The sequence below is a fragment of the Phaseolus vulgaris genome, chromosome 4 (assembly GCF_000499845.2).
Source record: "Phaseolus vulgaris cultivar G19833 chromosome 4, P. vulgaris v2.0, whole genome shotgun sequence".
In the NCBI taxonomy this organism is placed as follows: domain Eukaryota; kingdom Viridiplantae; phylum Streptophyta; class Magnoliopsida; order Fabales; family Fabaceae; genus Phaseolus; species Phaseolus vulgaris.
In genome coordinates, this window is record NC_023756.2 from 47,093,505 (window position 1) to 47,114,507 (window position 21,003).

The 21,003-nt window shown below is 36.6% G+C and overlaps 1 protein-coding gene across 1 annotated transcript; it reads right to left on the reverse strand.

The window, feature by feature from the left end:
* Positions 1 to 126: 126 nt before the first annotated feature.
* On the reverse strand, positions 127 to 12,739 carry LOC137838102 (uncharacterized). The gene is made up of 3 exons (XM_068647332.1): positions 12,570 to 12,739; positions 11,743 to 12,205; positions 127 to 676 (listed from the first exon to the last, which is right to left on the reverse strand). Exons 1-3 carry the CDS (start codon positions 12,582 to 12,584, stop codon positions 228 to 230), a joined length of 927 nt encoding a protein of 308 aa, XP_068503433.1. The 5' UTR covers positions 12,585 to 12,739; the 3' UTR covers positions 127 to 227.
* Positions 12,740 to 21,003: the final 8,264 nt, after the last annotated feature.

Below are 21,003 nucleotides of genomic sequence, written 5' to 3' on the forward strand. Positions count from 1 at the left end.
ATTATATTAATATGTATAAATTATATTAATATGTATAAATTATATTAATATGTGTAAATTATATTAATATGTATAAGTATAATAAAAATGATAATATGACCAAAGAACTTGTTTGGTCTAGTGGTCAATGCTTACCCTATCCCTTTAATTTTATTCATTTATTGCTCATAAAAAATAACTCTTGAAACATAACATAAGAATTGTCATGACGCTGTGCCACAGGAACACTATGACGATGACGATACAAGTTGGCACAGTGTGGGCATAAAGTACGCTTCCAAATCTTGGTTCTCATGGCTTATAAAAAATAACTCTTGAAACATAACATAAGAATTGTCATGACGCTGTGCCACAGGAACACTATGACGATGACGATACAAGTTGGCACAGTGTGGGCATAAAGTACGCTTCCAAATCTTGGTTCTCATGGCTTCAACAATCAAGTAGCGTAATGTAGGAGCAGGGTGTTGCTCAGGCCCCTCCACCGTTATATCCAAATGGCCATTGGTTGCTCCAATCTTTACTATTACAGAAAGACTAACTTCTGTTCTATTTCTAGAAATATGATTAATACAGCTACTGTAAGCAAAGCTACTGTAAGCAAAATAGTGTGCGAGAGTCACTGCATGAGGTTCTTTTTCATTCATATTCTTCCTCTTTTTCAAAACAGTAAGACCTCTTATGTCTTCTGTTCCAAACAAATACAAATCTGCCTGCCATGCTCAAAAGCTGCTGGTGAACAACTTGCTTCGACGTGGTTCGACGAGCGGGTACGTACCAGAGCATCTGATCTAGGAACTGTTTCTACGTCCAACTCATAACCATACCGTGAAAATTTTCCATTTTGTTCTGGTATTACACTTAAGAGTTGTATGAATAAACCCGTGGCACCTTTATCTTTACCACTTCTCGTCAAACTGAGTATAGAAGTTGAAGGACCTAAAGTATATGACATGGTCCACTTCTCACTCCAACTTCCACCGCGTGTTATCTTAAACTCTCTTTCTGACAAGTGAATGAAACCATCTCTTCCCAACTGATGATGAAAAGGTTCATCCTCCCCCACCCCAACATCATTGAGAAGACCAACTGTGCGAATACTGTTTCCCATCTAAAGGCAAGAAATTAAGAATGGAATTAAAGGAGTATATCTGTGGGATGATGAAGTTGGAGAGATGATGGTATATAAATATGTAGGGTTAGTGTATGGGATAGAGTATGAGGAAGTGAGTTCCCAGTTAATGAATGTGGGTAGTGAGGTAGGTTTTCTCTGCTATGCTTGGTTGGGATGTTAATGGGGATATTTATTAACTCTTTAGTGTGTAGAGTATAGAATCTTTCCACCTTATATGCAAACCAAGCTTTGTTCTAACGCTCAATAATTCAATTTCACAGCATCTAATTCCCTATCATGTGTTTCTATCGCACTTCCATCTTTATCTTCTTCACTCATTATGCTCAATTTTACTTTGTTCGATTCTTTAACTTTATTATTTTAACATATGGGTAGATAATTTTGATTCTGGCTTTTATCTTGTACAATGTTCCAGGTACTATGTAAACGCCGCTTGGGAAGCGTTTGGGTTGTTTTTCAGCAAATAGCAATGAAATTAAATGGGACGTCCAATCCTTATACAGTAAAATGATGATGTTCACATAGTACCTTTCCAACTACATATGAGCCAACAAGACCTCCTACTAATCATTGGCGAGATTTGGAATAGTTACAATTTTTAAGGGCGGAACGAATATCATTCTGAGATATTTTCTTTAACTCGATTAAAGGTTTTGTATTAGAAGGGTATATGGATGGTAGTTGTGAGGGTTATCAGGGAACAAAGGAACTCAGTCATCTTTAAGCAAGGGAAATCGGATGCAGAAGATATTTTTCTTTTAACACAACTGACAGCTTCGTTTTGGTTGAAACACAGGGTACAGTCATTCATATACTCGTTCTCAGATTGGCATCTGAATCCGGATTAATATATTAAAAGCTATAAATAACTTAGTATGGTTGTAACATGCTGGAATTGGGCTCATGGGGGGCTGCCGGTATTGAATCCCTGTCCAGGTTCTTGGTTTAAATAGTCGTCCACACTCTCAAGATGCAGGACTTTCTGGTGCACTATTCAGGGGATTTGCTTTGGACGTCTTCCTGTACAATTCTTTGCATTTAGAAGTGCATGTAATCTGTGTTTTCTGATGCTTTTAAGCAGGTTTTCACGCCAAGTCTGTTCTGTTTTTGGAGCTTTCTTCAATGGATGCTGGTTCGTCTTTTTCCTGGTCTTTGGTGCTTTTTTCTCATAGCTGTAGCAGGCTTACATCATTCTCAGGATGCCATCTACTGTTCCTTGTGACTTTGTAATTTGCTTGTGCTGCTGGTTTTTCTTTCTGTTATAGGCTGTTTTGCATATTAATATCTCTTTTCAGCAGTACCCTGTAGCAGTTTTTGTATCCCTTCCTCTATGGGGGGTATAGGGTGTTGTCATATTGGATCTAGGCATGCCTTGGTTGTTAAAATTGAAGTTTTAAGACTCCAACAGCCTGTCTTTTGTGTTCTGATGCAGGAGGAATGTGTTTTCTGTTTTATTGGAAAACTTGGAAGACTCATTATGATGCAAAGGTTTTTGCAGCTTTGGAGGGAATGGCAAGAATTGGTCAATCTGTGTTTTGCTGTTGTTGGTGTTTTAGTTTAAAGAAGTTGTTGTTTTGAGAATATGTTCTTCTTGGCTTACCACCTAAAATAGATTGTTTTGTAAACGGATTGACATATTTCTCAAGTATTTTTTTTTAATTAATTAATTTTTTGTTGATAAAAAAAGAGTTTTTTTATTAGATTACTTCTTATTTTTTTATCTTGTTTTTTTTATTGGTATCTTGATCCGTTAACGTGTTTGATGTCGATTTAAAGTTTATGTTAGTTTTTTTTTTTTTTTTTTTTGTGTTTGAAGGTTTGGTGGTATTATGTTTAAGTGTTTTTGTTGATTTTGTGTTGGATGGTTCTTGCAAGGTTATTAGATCTTTCTTTAAAGTAGTGAATTGGTATATATCTATACCGATTGAATCATTTCTTAAATGATTATTTATTTATTTTTTCCAATAAAAATAAATATTGGAACACTTTGTAATATTGTTTGAGTTTCTTGGGCTACACAGGAGTGTGACGAAGTAAAAGTAACTATTGTGAATGTTTATAGCTCAGGTTCTTTAAAGGAAAAAAAACGAGTTGGGATGAGATTAATGCTCATAGAGCGTGTCAGTTAAACAGGATCTGGTGTGTAGTAGGGGACTTCAACTCAATCAGAACAAAGGAGGAGAGGAAAAGTTTGACTATGGGCTTGAATTATAATAGAGAAATGCGGGATTTTAATGAGTTTATTGGAAAGGCTGAATTAATGGACATTCCGATGGTTGGTCAAAAATTCACTTGGTATAAACCGAATGGTACTGCTAAAAATAGAATTGATAGAGTCCTTGTCTCTAAGGAATGGATGGAGGAGTGGCCGAACAGTAAGCAGTTCGTACTTAGTAGATCAGTTTCAGATCACTGTGCTTTGGTAATTAAAGATTCCTGTCCAGATTGGGGTCCGAAACCTTTTCGCAGTCTGGATGTCTGGCAAAAAGACAACAAGTTCAGGGAGTTTGTTCGAAGTAAATGGCTTAGTTATGAAGTTTCCAGTAGGGATTTGTTTGTGTTCAAAGAAAAATTGAAGAAGCTAAAATCCGATTTAAAAGTATGGAACAGAGACGTGTTCAGAGATGTTAATCTGAAAGGGGAGATTTTAAAAAAGAAAATTGAGGATTTTGATGCTCGAGCTAAATCCAAACAAACCAACCTATTTTGCACTAAAAAACAAATGACGACAAGATTCATCTTCCACCCCACACAAACTACACAAAAGACTTTCGATCAAAATCCATCTCCTTTTCAAATTGGCTTTAGTAGCAATCTTATTTACCAACACCCTGTAAGCTTAATAAAAAGTTAATTTGGTATTTTAGAGTGTTTAACCGTTAGATTTATCACAAATCTCTCATTTTGTATGAATCAATTTCTTTAAGTTTGTAGTACAAGTAAGAATTTACATTCCCAAAATATATGCAAATCTCTTAGAAAATATACTTTGACTTTCCTTTTTACTACTTATTATTTGGTACAATTACCAAATAGTTATAGCATCATTATAGTTTTTTTTTCTATCCGAAAAAATCAATTGGGACACTTTAAGAATGTTCCAAAGCTCAACTTTAAAGATACAAACCAAAATCAACAAAATAACATCATTAGAGTTTTTTTTTAATCAGTAAAATATTAATTAAATTAAAGAAAATCATTTTATTGGTGTCTCAATCCGTATACAAAACCTAAATCTGTACCAGATAAATGCTTCAGATAACTCCTACATTCCTAACAGCAAAGCCCAAACCAGCCTAGCCTAGCTTTGAGCAATATCAGACCAATAGCTGATCCAAATTTCCCTTACAGAAGGCAAAAACAAAAAACCAGCAACCAAACTTGTAATTGCTCCAAACTTGCAAATGATCCTGCATAAAACCAGCAATCTCCCAGACTCCAACAGAAAAAACAACATCATTAGAGTGATCACCAGGAAGTCAGTAGTGATGCGGTGTTTGGAGAGAATAAGGTGATTAGGATGGTTGAGGAAGGGAGTGAAGAATGGTGGCAGGCATGGAAATGATACTTATTGGACATAAACTATTCTTGCTTTTGTATGCCTTAAGAGAAGCTTCTACAAATCTGATGAGGTGCACAATCATGTAGCAATGAAGAGGAAGGGATGCCAAATTACTCTCAATTGCTAAATTTTCTGAGAAAGGATAGCGTGCTTGGTGATTGGAGGTGGAACAAAGTCTGAGAAAGCTACAGCATTTGACAAATGATAGTATGCAGCTTGGTGCCATAAGTTTTGCTACTGAGTGATGCAGTACAGTACAACAAACTTTGGTGCTCAAGGTTCTTTGTAGTTGATCTTTCTATTGAGGAAACCAAAGCTCGATTCGAGTAATTAGGCTTTGGTTTTGCTTTTGGTAAAAGGGTTTAAGTGTACCAATAAAAAATAATATTAGAGTGATCACCAACAATAATGAAAATAAATGTCGTAGTAAAAAATCAAGCATAATAAATATAAATATCTATAAAAAAAATATTAAATATTTAAAATTTTCAATCATGATAACTATTTAATAAATTAAAATTCGAGAAAATCAAGATTTTAAGTAAAATCTTATATTAAAATTTATTCATTTATATGACTAAGGATCTTCCACACAGTTATCTTAGATACATGATACTTGTTATATGAGAGAGCCACAGAGATAACATATTCTCTTCTCACATAAAAATTATAAACTCTCTTTAATGATAAAAAAAGATCCATACTTCAAATATCAACTCGAAGTTTTCCAGAATTGGAATCTAAAAAGGTAAAAATATAAATTTTCTATGTAATTAGCATTACAGTTGCCATGGAAAAATCCAGAATTTCTTAAATTTCTCTGGCAGCCACCGTGACGACGTGCACTGTCGCTGTCATCACTGTGAGTGCTACGTTGATTCTGGGCATTTGCGCAGTGTGGGCATAGAGTAGGCTTCCAAATCTTGGTTTTCATGGTTTCCTGAAACAAGTAACGTAATCCAAGAGCAGGGTGTTGCTCAGGCCCCTCCACCGTTACATCCAAATTTCCTTTGGTTGCTCGAATCTTTACTACTACAGAAAGACCAAAATCTGTTTCAGTTCTAGAACCATCAATAATAGCAAAATAGTGCGCCAGAGTCACTGCATAAGGTCCTTCTTCCTTATTCCTTTTCTTCATTTCCAGAACTACAAGACTCCTTGTGTCTTCAGTCCTAAACAAACAAAAACATGTCTCCGTGACGCTGCCTCCAGCACGAGTCTGCGTGCTTCGCTCAATCGTTTTTGATGTACCCCTTCCGCTGGCTTCGGCTACCCAGCGGGGATTTACCAGAACATCTGATTCAGTAACTGTTTCCACCTCCAAGTCATAACCATAATACGAGTCTGATGTTGCACTGAAGAATGGTATGTGTAAACGCGTGGCACCTTCATCTTTACCACTTCTCGTCAAACTGAGTATAGAAGTTGAAAGACCTACATTATATGACATGGTCCACTTCTCACTCCAAATTCCACTGCGTGTTACGCTAAACTCTTTTTCTGACAAGTTAATGAAACCTCTTCCCAACTGATAATGGAAAGGTTCCTTCTGGCCAGCCTCAACAGTTCTGAGAAGACCAACTGTGCGAATACTGTTTCCCATCTAAAGGCAACAAATTAAGAACACAAGAGAGTGTGTGTGGGATGATGAGTTTGGAGAGATGATGATGTAGGGTTAGGTAGGTTTTGTGTGCTATATATGCTTGGTTAAGGTGTTAATGGGGGATACTTATTAACTCTTTAGTGTTGTTGAGTAGCAGTATATAGAATCACGTTATCTGCAAAAGGTTGCGTTATTCTTCCGCATGCTAATTCAATTTCACAGCATCTAATTCTGTGTTTCTATCGCACTACGACCTGCAACTTCTTCCCTCATTATGTTGCTCTCTTTCAATTTCTTCCATTCTTTAACTCCATCTTTTCATTAATTTTGATTTATTTTCTATTATTTTAGTGTGTAGAATTCAGAAAATATGAATTGAGAGTCAAAGGTAAAAGATAAGACGAATCTGTTTTAATAATCTGACTTTTTGTGGCTTGTTGATTCTGAAGGGAGAACCAAGACTAAGTTGGATATCTCAATCACGAAAGAGACACTAGAAGTTGGAATTGGACACCAATTGAAACTAATAATGTGTTGTGGGTAAACAGGAAGTCAAAGTTCTTTTTAATTAAAAAATTTAAATTAATTGATTTTGGTACATTTTAATTATAAGATAGTTCAACCATATTTATTAAAGTTAACTTTTTTTTTCTTGAATTATAATAGCGTGTTATTGATTTTGTTTTTATCAATAAAGAATTAATAAATTAAAATATGACACTTCAGGTTCTTCCATTGAACTTATTATGTTTCGTTGGTTTCCATGAGATGAAGGTGGAAGACGAAGCATTTGGTGGTGCAGTTGATTGCTGGGTGCGCATGGAAAGAATATAAATAGATAGATCATAGATTCTTCCCACAGTTACATGAAGGGAAGCGTTAATCTTCAGCACAATAATTTAGATTTGAAATTTCATATTTTATTTTTTTTTACATTTTTTTTTCTTTGTACTATATCTTTTGGTTTAGGGTTTATTGTTTAGGCTTTGTGTTTAAGGTTTCTAAGGCTTTATTCAATTTCTAAGGATAAAAGTGCTTTGGTGTCACATTCTAGGGTTTGGATTAATGACAAGTGGTCGTGGAAGTTGGATTGGAGGCGTGCCCTATTCGAGTGGAAAGAGGGTGAACTTACTTGCCTCTTGTTTTTGCTGGAGGAAAAATCTATTTCATTAGGTTTTGTGATCAGTGGGTTTGGAAGGTTGATAAATGTCTAATTTTAGTAATATTTTATATTAAAATATACACACTTATGAGGATTTATGAGTTTATAGATTTTTACATTTTGTATGAGTTTTATTTGAACAAGAGTCTTTTATTCCAAATTTAGTGTTAATTGCAGATTTTTCAGGGAGGAAGATTGAAGATTTGGAGTAAAAGAGAATAATTTATATTGCGTCTTTTTAATGTTTTATCAGTTAGTCCATTAGTGCGACACATGAAGCGACCTAACCCTAGAAAAACAGATTATGAGGATTTATGAATTTATACATTTTGTATGAGTTTTATTTGAATAAGAGTCTTTTATTCCCAAATTTGGTGTTAATTGCAGATTTTTCAAGGAGGAGGATTGAAGATTTGGAGTAAAAGAGAATAATTTATATTGCGTCTTTTTAATGTTTTATCAGTTAGTCCATTAGTGCGACACATGAAGCGACCTAACCCTAGAAAAACAGATTGAGAGGAAAACACCATTGAGTGAATTGTAACCCAATTGGGAGAATGAAATGAGCTAGAAGTATGCATGGCTAATTCTACCATTTGAAATTGAAAGTAATTTGCTCTAACTCTTATGTATTGAAGTGATAACATATATATTAATATTCAATTATTGATTGATTATTGGTATTGTTGTTTTACTTTTAATTTTCCGTGACAAATTGAGAATCTTAAATCTGACTCAGAGGTAATTTTAGGGTTCAGACCTAAACATCAATACTTAACATGACTTGAAATGTTAATTGTCATTAACGTCATTGTAATTTGATTTCTAAGTTGTTTTTATAAATATGTGAGAGATCGATATTTAGAGAACATTCTTAAGAATTCGAGTTCGAGAGATCAATATAAATGAATTTTCTACGGGGGCATAAATTTCAATCAAAGAACTTAATATTGACATGCTAATCAAAATACATGAGAGTGAGAGAGATGAAACCTAATCCCAATTTTTCAACTTGAAGCAACTAATTCTTTATTTTGTTTTCTTATTGATCATTACCAACACACTCAATTCAACCCTCTTTTTATTGTTCTGTTCTATATTTAACGATTATTATACTTGATAATTCACTGTTCCTTGTGGGATCGATATCTGTCCTTAGGAACAATTATTACTTTTGACAAGTGCGGTACACTTATCATAGAAAGTCATTAAGTTTTTGACGCCTTACCGGAGAACAAGTAGTTTGATTCGTTGGGTATAGTTTCCTAAATATTGTGAATATTTTAATTGTTTTAATTTGTTTTTTAATTTTGTGTTTATATTTGTTAATGTTTTTATTTGTTTTAAACATATTTTGTTTTTAATTAGCTTGGAAATCAGTGAAATGAGAGGGGAAACACTTACTAGTGAGGAATTAAGAGAGAAATTCCTTAGTTTGATTCTCAGTAAAGAATAAAAATTGTTTACCTTGGAAATTGAATATATTCTTATACTGTCTTGGTTTGAATTGATAGGAAACACCATAAATTTTTGTTGATTTATCCTGTGCTCTTTTCATGAAGTTGTCCTGATATCGAACTGCAAATTTGATTTCTAAGGATTTTAGGGAGGAATGAACTCTTATTTTTTAGGATTCAATTACTTTGCTTGAGGGGAAGCAAGATTCTAGGTTGGGGGAAAATTGATAAGTGCCAATGTGTAGTATTTATAATTGAGAAAATTGAACACTTTGGAACTTATTTGTTGCTTAATTCAGAAAATTACCCTAATATGAGAATTATTGAATCCAATTATGTATTTTGAACCATGAAACAAATGAAGAAATTTAATCTCAATTTTTGTGTAAATTTCAAATGAATATGAAGCATTAAAAGAAAGAAAGCAAAGACTTAATTGGATCACAAGAACGAGTAAAGAAGGAAAATTTAAAGGAAGCATGTTGCTCAAGCTAGAAGATTTAGCTTAGTCCAGATTAAATTAATGGTGCAATTCTAATCAAGCTCAGGCTAGAATTGCTCGCCCAAGCTAAAACAACATTGAATGATCTAGCTTAAGCTAGACTGGTTCGCTTAAGCTAAATTTCATTAAATAAATTCTAGAACAGAATAAAAAGAGGGGCGAAGAATAGAGGATTTTGGAGAGAAGTTAGTGAGAGAAGAAGAAGAAAACTCTCTTCTTAGGAGAAGAATTTGCTCAGATAAGCTTTTCTTATGCAATCCAGATCAAGAATGAAGATGGAAGAAGCTATCATGAATAGTTAAGTGCTTTCAAACTTGGGATTAAATGTAATCTACTATGATCAAATGTATTCTTGTGATGTATATATATATATATATATATATATATATATAATATTTCCTTTTCTATTTGTTCTTAGTATTTTCGTTTCATGCTTATTGCTTGATTCTATCCAATCAATAGAGTCTTGATTTTGACCCTTAAATTTAAGTGGAAAGTATTTTTAGGGATATGAAATAGACGAAGATACTTGATAACTTGTAATGCTAGGAATAAATTTCAGGTTATTAATTGCATCATAATCCTGTTCATAAAGTTGGATGATTTGTTACATATATGAGGAATTAGAGTTTGAGAAATCATCTTATGAATTTCATTATTGAAAAATAAAGTTGAATGACTTTAAATTAAGCATCAAGAATAACTAGTTTTGAGTATTATATATTGTATTATTCCAAAATATAGATGACAGAGATAGACACAATTCAATCCCAAATATTTTTATCAATATTTGATAAGTTTGTTTCGTTTCTTTTTGAATCACATCTTAAACATTGAGTTATTATTGGTAAAAGTGTTAACTTGGTCATGAAAAAGTGTTCAAAGTTGTTTTCTATACTTAATGAGTTTTATTTCATAACATCTTGATTAGAATGTTCTATGTGGATTCGACATTCGTACTTTAAATAGTACTATATTACGGTTGATTCATTATACTTGTTGAGAAAAATCAACACTCATCTTTAAAACACTCTCCACATGTCCTTCTTTCCTATTCCATAGGAAAATTTGTAAAGAAAAAAATTAACACTTGACCCAAAACTTCTCTTCTTCACATAGTGCCACTCTCTCTCTATCTCCCTCTCCATGGTTACAGTTTTCAACTATTCTACATATGTATAAATAGTTGTTCTTAGAAGGGCAGATGTGAAGGGATGGGGTAAAAACAGATGGTGGGTTTCTGATATAGAATTCGTGAAAAAAAAGACATCTAATTATTAAGATATGTTTCTACATAAAATCTAAATATTGTTCAGATTACTTTTGGTGTCATGATCCTCATGCATACCTCATTACCTCCCGCACTAATCACATAAAAGGAGGACTATGGATGATATTTTGACACCATCATAAACTTTACATCAGAACCAACCATGGGAAATGAATTATCAGAACCATTGATCAAATAAACTGTAGGATATCGTGTGCGGAAGCGTGATAATTTCAACCAAAGATTATGAGAAATTAAAGTAACAAGTAAAGTGAGAATGATACCAGAATTTTTAGGTGGAAAACCCCTTTAAATAGAGGTAAAAAACCACCGGCGAGAGAGCCAAAACTTTCACTATAATGATACTGGAAGTACAATGAATTCCTCTCAGGCTAATAGATAAATAGCCCTAAAACAAATCCTCTCTATATGGGTTAAACACTTACACCCAAGAACAGAAAGAGAGAGGAAGCAAGTATGTGTTGCTTGTATGTGTTGCTTGTTTGTAGTGTGTTACATTGCTTGAAGGAAGCCACTGTATATAGTGGTTCTAGGAGACAACAATAATAAATACAATTAATGGTAATTAACCTCTCATTGATTGCAATTGATTGCGGGAATTAATCTCCAATTGATTGCAATTGATTGTGGCAATTCATCTCCCATTGATTGCAATTGATTGCGAATATTAATCTGCGATTGCAATTGTTTGGGGGTCATAACAATATGATGGGAAAAAAAAGCATTACCACTAAAGGGAAACTCATCGCAGGTTTTGTCGTTGTTGATTACGGCACAGTGTAGGCATAAATTAGGCTTCCAAATCTTGACTCTCATGACTGTTTTAAACATGAAACGTAATCCAGCAGAACTGTGTTCGTCAGGGCCCTCGACCGTTATATCCAAATTGCCATTGGTTGCTCCAATCTTTACTATTACAGAAAGACCAACTTCTCTTCTATTTCTAGAAATATGATCAATACAGCCACTGTAAGCAAAATAGTGTGCGAGAGTCACTGCATGAGGTTCCTCTTTTCCAAAACAGTAAGACCTCTTATGTCTTCTGTTCCAAACAAATACAAATCTGTCTCCGTAATTCTTCCTTCATGAATCTGCTTGCCATGCTCAAAAGTTGCTGGTGAACAACTTGCTACGACGTGGTTCGACGAGCGGGTACGTACCAGAGCATCTGAATTAGGAACTGTTTCTACGTCCAACTCATAACCATACCGTGAAAATTTTCCATTTTGTTCTGGTATTACACTTAAGAGTTTTATGAATAAACCCGTGGCACCTTTACCTTTACCACTTCTCGTAAAACTTAGTATAGAAGTTGAAGGACCTAAAGTATATGACATGGTCCACTTCTCACTCCAACTTTCACCGCGTGTTATCTTAAGCTCTCTTTCTGACAAGTGAATGAAACCATCTCTTCCCAACTGATGATGAAAAGGTACTCCGTGCCTCACCCCAGGAGCATTGAGAAGACCAACTGTGCGAATACTGTTTCCCATCTAAAGGCAAGAAATTAAGAATGGAATTAAAGGAGTATATCTGTGGGATGATGAAGTTGGAGAGATGATGGTATATAAATATGTAGGGTTAGTGTATGGGACAGAGTATGGAGAACTCAGTTTTTTTTTTTATCACCAATCAAGTAATATAGAATCACTTGATCCAACCCATTTACCTTAGACAAAGATAATCTGTTAAAAATCATCATAACTTAACCTCAAAACGTCTTTCACATAAATGCTAAAAAATTATCTTGTCATAAAACAAACACAGCACAATTAATAATAATAAAGACAAACTAAAAGATCAATACACTAGTCAGAAAAAAACAGAAGAATATTTAATAGATATACAAGAACAAACCTTCAATTGAACCATAGAGAAAATCTTGAAATAATTTATAACTCCGCCTTTAAAAAATAATCCTATTACTCGGTTTCCAGTTAGTATATGTGGGTACCGAGGTAGGTAGGTTTTCTCTGCTATGCTTGGTTGGGATGTTAATGGGGATATTTATTAACTCTTCAGTGTGTAGAGTATAGAATGTTTCCACCTTATATGCAAACCAAGCTTTGTTCTAACGCACAATAATTCAATTTCACAGCATCTAATTCCCTATCATGTGTTTCTATCGCACTTCCATCTTTATCCTATGTTGTTCATTTTAACTTTGTTTGATTCTTTAACTTTATTGTTTCTTTTTGTCTTTTTAATATGCTTGTTTGATTTCTCACAGCAGGTTTAAGAAATTGACATGGAGGGTTACAACCAATTTCCTAATGACTTCAATTTTTCTTTTCTTGTATACAAAAACACATAAATAAACGATAATGAGTAGATAAAAAAAAACATTTTCTCATTGTAAAAGAGCACTAACACTAGATGGGCAAAGAAGATTTTTTGGTCACAAAAGCACAAATCTGTTGTGGATGCAGTGGCTACTTGTCTTTTAGCGGCATCGTTTTTTTCTTATCCTGGGCTTGGTCCATTAGTTTTAGGTGCAGTGGTTTTCTAACACCTTATATTCTGCATGCTGATGAGGATGTTCATAGGAAGGGAGATTTATTAACAGAGAGTGTAGACTCTTTGGTCCACAATGTAAAGGCATAGAATCTTGCATATGGCCGGCAAAGGAAGCCTTATTCTTCAGCAGATTATTTAATTTGCATAGCATCTAATTCTCTATCCTTTTCTATCACACTTTTATTGTCTTCTTCACTTGTTTGGTGCTCTTTTTTTTTATCTATCATTACTTTGGCGCAATTGAAAGTTTGTTTTTTGCTGGTTAGAATCATAATTTATTCATTATTCTTTGTTGGACTTTGGAAGGAGGTATTAGAATCTAAGTATGGTTTGACATGGTTGTCAAACTCTTATGTACCGAAAAGAAATAGGTTCACATCTAGATGGTGGATAGATTTATTCAAAGTTAGTATTTCAGACAAAGGAGACAACTGGTTCAATCAGAATATGTTTTGGAAAGTAGGATCGGGGGAAGGTCAAATTTTGGGAAGATGAATGGCTAGCCAATGGACAACTCAAAGTAAGATATGAAAGAATATATAATAACTCTGAGCTTAAAGACAAATCCATTGATTGTTTTGGAAGTTGGAACTCAGATGGGTGGGAGTGGAAATTCAGTTGGAGAAGAGAGTGATTTGAATGGAAAAAAACTATGATAGAGGATTTTATGTCTATATTAGCACAGGTGTCATTACAACCTGATAAAGAAGATTCAAGGTTATGGAACGATCCTCCATCATATACTTTTTCGGTAAAATCTACTTATAATAAGTTAGGTAACCATGGGCCTGGGGGATTCAGTGTTTGGTTCTCTTTGGAGTTTAAAGGTCATGCCCTCAACCATGTTCTATGTGTGGAGAGCTTTCTCGAATAGGTTAGTGACAAAACAGAATTTGCACAAAAGAGGAGTGTCATTAGGAGATACTTTATGCATTTTATGTGGAAGGGAAGAGGAGACAATTGCACACACCCTCCTTTCATGTAGGGAATCATGTAAAGTTTGGAACATGTGCTTCAGCTGGATGGGAATTTGTTCTGTGAACCACAATGAGATGATTAATCATTTTGAACAATTCTCTTGTATGTGCTTTAACAAGGAAGTCAATATGTTATGGAAAAGCCTATGGGTCTTAATAGTATGGTGTATATGGAAGCATAGAAACAAAGTTATCTTTAACCAAGCAAAGATAGACGCAGAGGAGATTTTTACCATGACACAAGTACAATCATGGATATGGTTGAAACATAAAGAAAAGAGAGTTATGTTCTCCTTTTCCGATTGGATCCTATCACCTGTAACCTGTATTAACATGGTAACTAATTAAGTGAATAAAGGTGTTTTTTAATTTTTCATAACCTGCTGCATAAATATTACAGGTACCAGTACAAGCTTTAAGATTTTTTGTATTATTGGTTGGATGTTGTAATAAATATTGCCTATTTCACTCAAGGTCAAGGTTATGGGTTTTTATGTTCTTCTTGGTTCAGTTTGAGAGGTGGGAAATGTTGTTTTGTTTTTTTTACTGGTGCAGGTACAGTCGGCGGGGAGCAGCGCATTAATCCTATAAAGGGTGAATGAAGTGCGAAAAGATCTCAGAAGGTAGATGGAAGAGTAAGCGGTGGTCTGAAGATGTTATCATTCAAGGTTTTTAGACCCAAGTTTATGTAGCAAAGGATGGACAACTGGGTCAACAATTTTGGAGCAGGATTCGGCAGGATGTTATGGGGTTGTAACAGAGGTGTGGTTCTTATGGGGCTGCACCTAGTTGGAACCTTGTATTTAGTCAATGTACTGCAAGGCTTAAGGAGAGAGAGCGGAGAGAGAGTGGGAGAAGTTTGAGGGTGATGGCAGAAGCTTCTTTCTTTTTCACTAATTTTCCAAATGATTTTCAAGAAAAAGATTTATGGAGAGTTTTTCAACATTGGGGAAGGGTTGTAGACGTCTTCATTTCTAGAAAGTTAAATGCCAGGAAAAAACGTTTCGGTTTTGTCAAATTTCATGAAGTTAAGGATGAGTATGCTTTGGAAAAACAGCTTGATTCCATTTGGATTGGTACATGGAAGCTTCAGGCAAACAAACCGAAATACAGAAGGCGAGAGAAGTTATTGCACATTCCGCGGAGTCCGACTTTACATCGAAAAGTCTGGAAACAGAAGAATCAACAGTGCTCTTATGCACAAGTAGTTATGGGTGGAAAAGCTGGTCGCGTTCAGAAGGAAGAAGATGTTGTTTTGCCACATGTTAGAGTTAATGCGGAGACGTCATTTTGGTTGGAGAGATGCTTCATTGGGAAAATGTTAAGGGCAGCGGATGTGCAAAAAATCAAAGAGAATTTTATTTTGGGAGGTTTTAATTCAGTAAGGGTGAGAATCTTAGGAGGAATGTTTGTGTTACTATCAAGTGAAGAAGAGGGACAAATTAAGAGGTTGATTGCAGACAACAAAGAATGGTTTGAAGGATTTTTTGAGTCAATTGTTCCATGGGATGACTCTTTTGCGGTCTCTGAGAAGATAGTTTGGTTCCGATGCAGGGGTATACCGTTGGCTCTTTGGAGCAACCAATGTTTTGAACGCATTGGGGCTCTTTTAGGCAAGCTCGTAGAGGTTGATGAAAGAACAATTTCTAAGGAGGTGTTAGAATATGCAAGGTTGTGTATTAGAATCCCTTTGGGCATGGAGGTAAGTCAGGCGAAATCAATGAAGATAAATGATAGGTTATGTCAGGTTTTTTTCGAGGAAGAAATTTTCCCTGTTTCTTCACTTGGATTTCCATTTCACAAGTGGGGGGTGGCTTCAGAGGATGAATCGGAAGCACAATTCGACTCCAGCATAGGTGAAGTTTTATCAGAGTTTGAGTACTCAGATCATGATGGTAGACAAGGAGAGAGGAGAAGGGAGGAGACGACTGTTCAGTATCCGGCAGAAGAGGGAGAAAATTCAAAAGGCGGAACATGCATTAATGGAGGAATTATTTCTGTTGGAAAGAGTCACAATGATAGTATGTTGGAACCAAGGAAAGAGGGGATTATCAACTTGGAAAAAAGGGAGGCACAAAATAATATATTAGTAGAGAATAATAGTGGAACGGCTACAGTTGGGAATATTGTTGGGGGATGGGCAGATGACCTAATCTGCAGTGGGCCGGTTCAAGCCCAATTGAGTGCAGAAAGTTGGGTAGGGGAAACCCTAATTTCTGACCCAATTTCAGACCCAATTGCTGACGTGGCAATGCAACTAGGGTTTGGAATGGAAAGAGTGGAGAACATGGTGGAAGGCGGAGGCGGCGGCGGCGGAATCCTCGATGACTTTCGAGGGTGCGACGGAGAGGTAGGGAGAGAAGAAAGGGTGGAGACGTCGACGGAGAAGCTAGCTGCAGTGGAGAAAGTCGTCGGCATCCCTTCTCAATCACAGTCGAAGGTGGGCGACGCGGGGAAGAAATTCACGGCGTCTGGAGCGCCGACCGACGTGGGAACGGTGATGGGCGGTGGTGAAGGAGCACGGGTCGCTCCAGAAACGCAGGCGACGGCGACGGCGTACACTGGTACTGGCTTTTGCGAGCCTGGAACGCCATGGTGCGTCGCGGGGGGTGGCGCCAGTGAGAGCTCAAAGCGGGGCGGTGATACGAAGGGAATCAGCGACGTGGAGGTGAACGGTGGTCGCGAGTTCGAAGAGGCTGGACAGCTTGATGAGGAAGAAGGTGAGTTGAGAAGGTTTGATCAAGGAAGCAAAGAGACCGTCGAGTGCGAGACAGACGACGAGACAACAAAAGTTACGAAAGAGTTGAGCATGGAGGGGTCAGTACAGGGTGCAATGATTGCGGACGTCGAAGGGATCGTTGTGTGCGAGGTAGACGACGAGACAACAAAAGTTACGGAAAAGATGAGTACGATGGGGCTAGTACGGGGCGCAATGGTCACGGATGTTGATGATAGAGCTGTGGTGGAAATTACACCAAAGAATAAGATGTGTGGGATGGAGTTAATTTCTGCTAGTTGTCCGGTAGGGAGGTTGTTGGACAATATCGGAGGAGGGGTAGGCGATATATCGATTCTAAGAGATGGAAAGTCACCGTTGGTTGAAAGATTATCTAAGTCAAATTCGTTAAAGGGTTTAAGGTCAGAAATTTCTATCTCAGTTAGAGATGTTAGAAAATATAGAAAAATGTTGAGATTAAAAGATGAACAGGGTGAAATCAAGAGGGCGTGGAAATCTGGTAAGGAGATGGGTTTCACGTTGTTAAAAGAAGAAGAGGTAGTTTTAAATAGACTGAGTACCTTGGAGAGTCAGATGGAGAATAATGTTTTAGATGATGAGTCTAATTAGTATGAATATAAGGGGGATTGGTGGAAGCACGAAAAGAACATACTTAAGAGACTTGATTAGAAAAGAGGAGGTTGGAATGGTATGCCTACAGGAGACAAAGTGCTCAGAGATTAGCAAGGAGCTATGTTATTATTTGTGGGGTTCAAACGAAATTGAATGGTTAGAGAATGGGGCAGTTAATAATGCAGGAGGAATTATTACTATGTGGAGAAGAAGCAGTTTTGATATGACGGGATTTTTTAATGGAAAAGCTTATTCGGTTATTGAAGGAGTTTGGAAAGCAGGAGATGGGGTACAACTTACGATAGTGAATGTGTATAGCTCCGGTTCGTTGAAAGCACGGAATGAGGTATGGGAGGAGATTAGTGAGATCAGGAAGAGACAACAAAACAGGGTGTGGTGTGTTGTTGGGGATTTCAATTCAATTAGAAGGAAGGAGGAGAGAAAAAGCACAGTTTCAGTATCAGATTATAGTAGAGAAATCAAGGGGTTCAATGGTTTTATTGAAAGTACAGAATTGTTGGATATCCCGATGGTTGGAAGAAAGTTTACTTGGTACAAGCCGAATGGTACGATTAAGAGCAGAATTGACAGGATTCTTGTTTCAAGGGAATGGTTGGATGTATGGCCGAACAGTAAACATTTAGTACTCAATAGATCAGTTTCTGATCATTGTGCCATAGTGCTCCAAACAACATCGGTAGATTGGGGGCCGAAACCTTTCAGAAGTCTAGATGTGTGGCAAAGAGATGGAAGATTTTTAGATTTTGTTCGGAGCAAATGGCAGAATTATGAAGTGTTGGGAGGAGGGATGTTTGTACTAAAGGAGAAATTGAAGAAGTTAAAGCTTGATTTGAAGAAGTGGAATAGAGAGGTTTTTGGGAATGTCAATCAAGAAGGTATCTTATTACAAAAGAAAATTCAAGAGTTGGACTCAAGAGATGACGAAGGTTTTTTAGATGAGTTTGGGCGGGAGGAGAGGAGACTTTTGTTGGCTGAACAAAGTCAGAACTTATTTAAACAAGAAGCGATTGTGCAACAGAAAGCAAGGAAAAATTGGTTGAAACAAGGTGACTTAAATACAAAGTTTTTCCATTCATCGGTGAAATGGAGGAGAATGAGAAACGGGATTAACGGGGTAGAAGTGAACGGTCAATGGTGTGAGGAGAAGGAGGTGGTAATGAATAAGGTCAGGGAGTTTTTCGAGGCTAGATTCGTTGGGGAGCCCGAGCCAGTGGTTAGGTTGGACAATGTTCAGTTCTCCTCGTTATCAAAAGGAGATAATGAGTCTCTAGTCGGAGTTGTCTCTGAAGAAGAAGTTAAGAATGCTGTTTGGAGTTGTGATGGTTCGAAGAGCCCTGGTCCTGACGGTTTTAATTTCAGTTTCATTAAGTTTTGTTGGGATTGTCTTAAGGAAGATTTTATCTCAGCAGTAAATGATTTTATGGTCAATGGTAAGTGGCCTAGGGGTTCAAATGCTTCTTTCATCTGTTTGATTCCTAAGAATGATAATCCGCAACAGCTTAATGATTATAGACCGATTTCATTGGTAGGGTGTGTGTATAAAACAGTTTCGAAGATTTTGGCTATCAGGTTGAAAAAAGTGATCAGTAAAGTTATCGATGTTAGGCAATCTGCCTTTCTTCAAGGAAGGGGGTTATTGGATAGTATTCTAGTAGCCAATGAAACCTTAGAAGAGTTGAAAAGGAAGAAGAAAAGTTGTGTGTTTTTCAAGGTGGATTATGAGAAAGCATATGACTCTGTGAGGTGGGATTTTATATACTATATGCTAGGAAAGCTTGGTTTTTGTGAAAAGTGGATTTCCTGGATTAAAGCTTGCTTGGAATCAGCGTCGATGTCAATTCTCGTAAACGGGAGTCCTACTAAGGAGTTTATTCCGAAGAAAGGGCTGAGACAAGGTGATCCATTAGCTCCATTCTTGTTTCTTATTGCGGCCGAAGGGTTAGCTGGGGTATCTAGAACTGCAGTAGAGAAGGACTTGATTGAGAGCTTGGAGATTGGAAATAAGTCGGTAAAAGTAAATATGCTTCAGTATGCTGATGACACTTTGTTCTTTTGTAAGGCAAAGAGCAAAAGTGTTTTTAATTTAAAGGTTATGTTGAACTGTTTTGAATTGGCATCTGGTCTTAAGGTGAATTTTTCCAAGAGTAGACTTGGTGGGATTGGGGTGGAGCAGACGGAGATTCTTCACTTTGCGAAAATTCTAAATTGTGAGGTAATGAGCATTCCTTTTAAATATTTGGGGATGCCTGTAGGGGGATGTCATAAGAGGGGTGAGTTCTGGGATGAGGTGGTTAACAGGGTAAAGAAAAGGTTAGGCAGGTGGAAAGGAAGATTTATCTCGTTGGCGGGGAGGATTTGTTTAATTAAGTCAGTCTTGTCGTCAATACCACTGTTTTATCTTTCTCTTTTTAAGATTCCGTCTATTGTTTTAAAGAAGATTGTGAGTCTGCAGAGGAATTTTTTGTGGGGATGGGGGTCAGATGGAAGGAAGATTTCCTGGGCGGCATGGGATAAGGTTTGTAAACCTAAGGAAGCAGGAGGGCTTGGTATTATAAATGTCAGACAGTTTAATTTGGCTCTGATGGGAAAATGGATATGGCGCCTGAAAACAGAAGCAGGGGGGTTGTGGAAGGAGGTATTGGAATCTAAGTATGGAGGATGGAGAGGTTTGAAGGAGCAGCGAGATAATAAAAGTAAGGTCTCTTTGTGGTGGAGAGATTTAAGGAAGGTCTGGAGGTCTGAGGATTGGGGAGGGAAGTTTGAAGATCGTTTGAATTTGGAGGTCGGAAACGGGAGAGAGATTATGTTTTGGTCAGACAATTGGATTGTCTCAGAAGAATTGAAGAGCACTTTTCCAAGGCTATATTCTTTATCTGTTAATAAGGAGGCAGTTTTATGTGATTGTGGATTGTGGGAAAACGGGACGTGGAAGTGGAACTTAAGGTGAAGAAGGGGTCTGTTCGCTTGGGAAGAGGAGCAAGAAAGTCAACTTTTAGAGTTGATCTCTAATAAGACACTAGAGACAGAAACAGTGGATAGTTGGGTTTGGAAGGATAGCGATTCAACTGAGTTTTCAGTTAAGTCCGCTTATGGGTTTTTAAGGGGAGAAGGTAGTGAGGAAGACTTAAGAAGGTATAAATTTTTCTGGAAAATTAAGGCGCTTCCCTCAGCTCAAGTCACAGCTTGGAGAGTGATTGAAAACAAGGTTGCTTGTAGGGTTAATATAGAGAGAAGAGGAATTGAGATCGAGAGTAATTTGTGTTGCTTGTGTAGGAGGTCAGAGGAGACAACAAATCATTTGTTTTGCGAATGCAGAGTTGCTTGGCTAATTTGGAATCTCTGTTATAACTGGTTAGGAATAAGATCAGTGGATTGTATGGATCCTGGGTCTCATTTTGAACATTTTAAGATTCTGGATGCACCTATT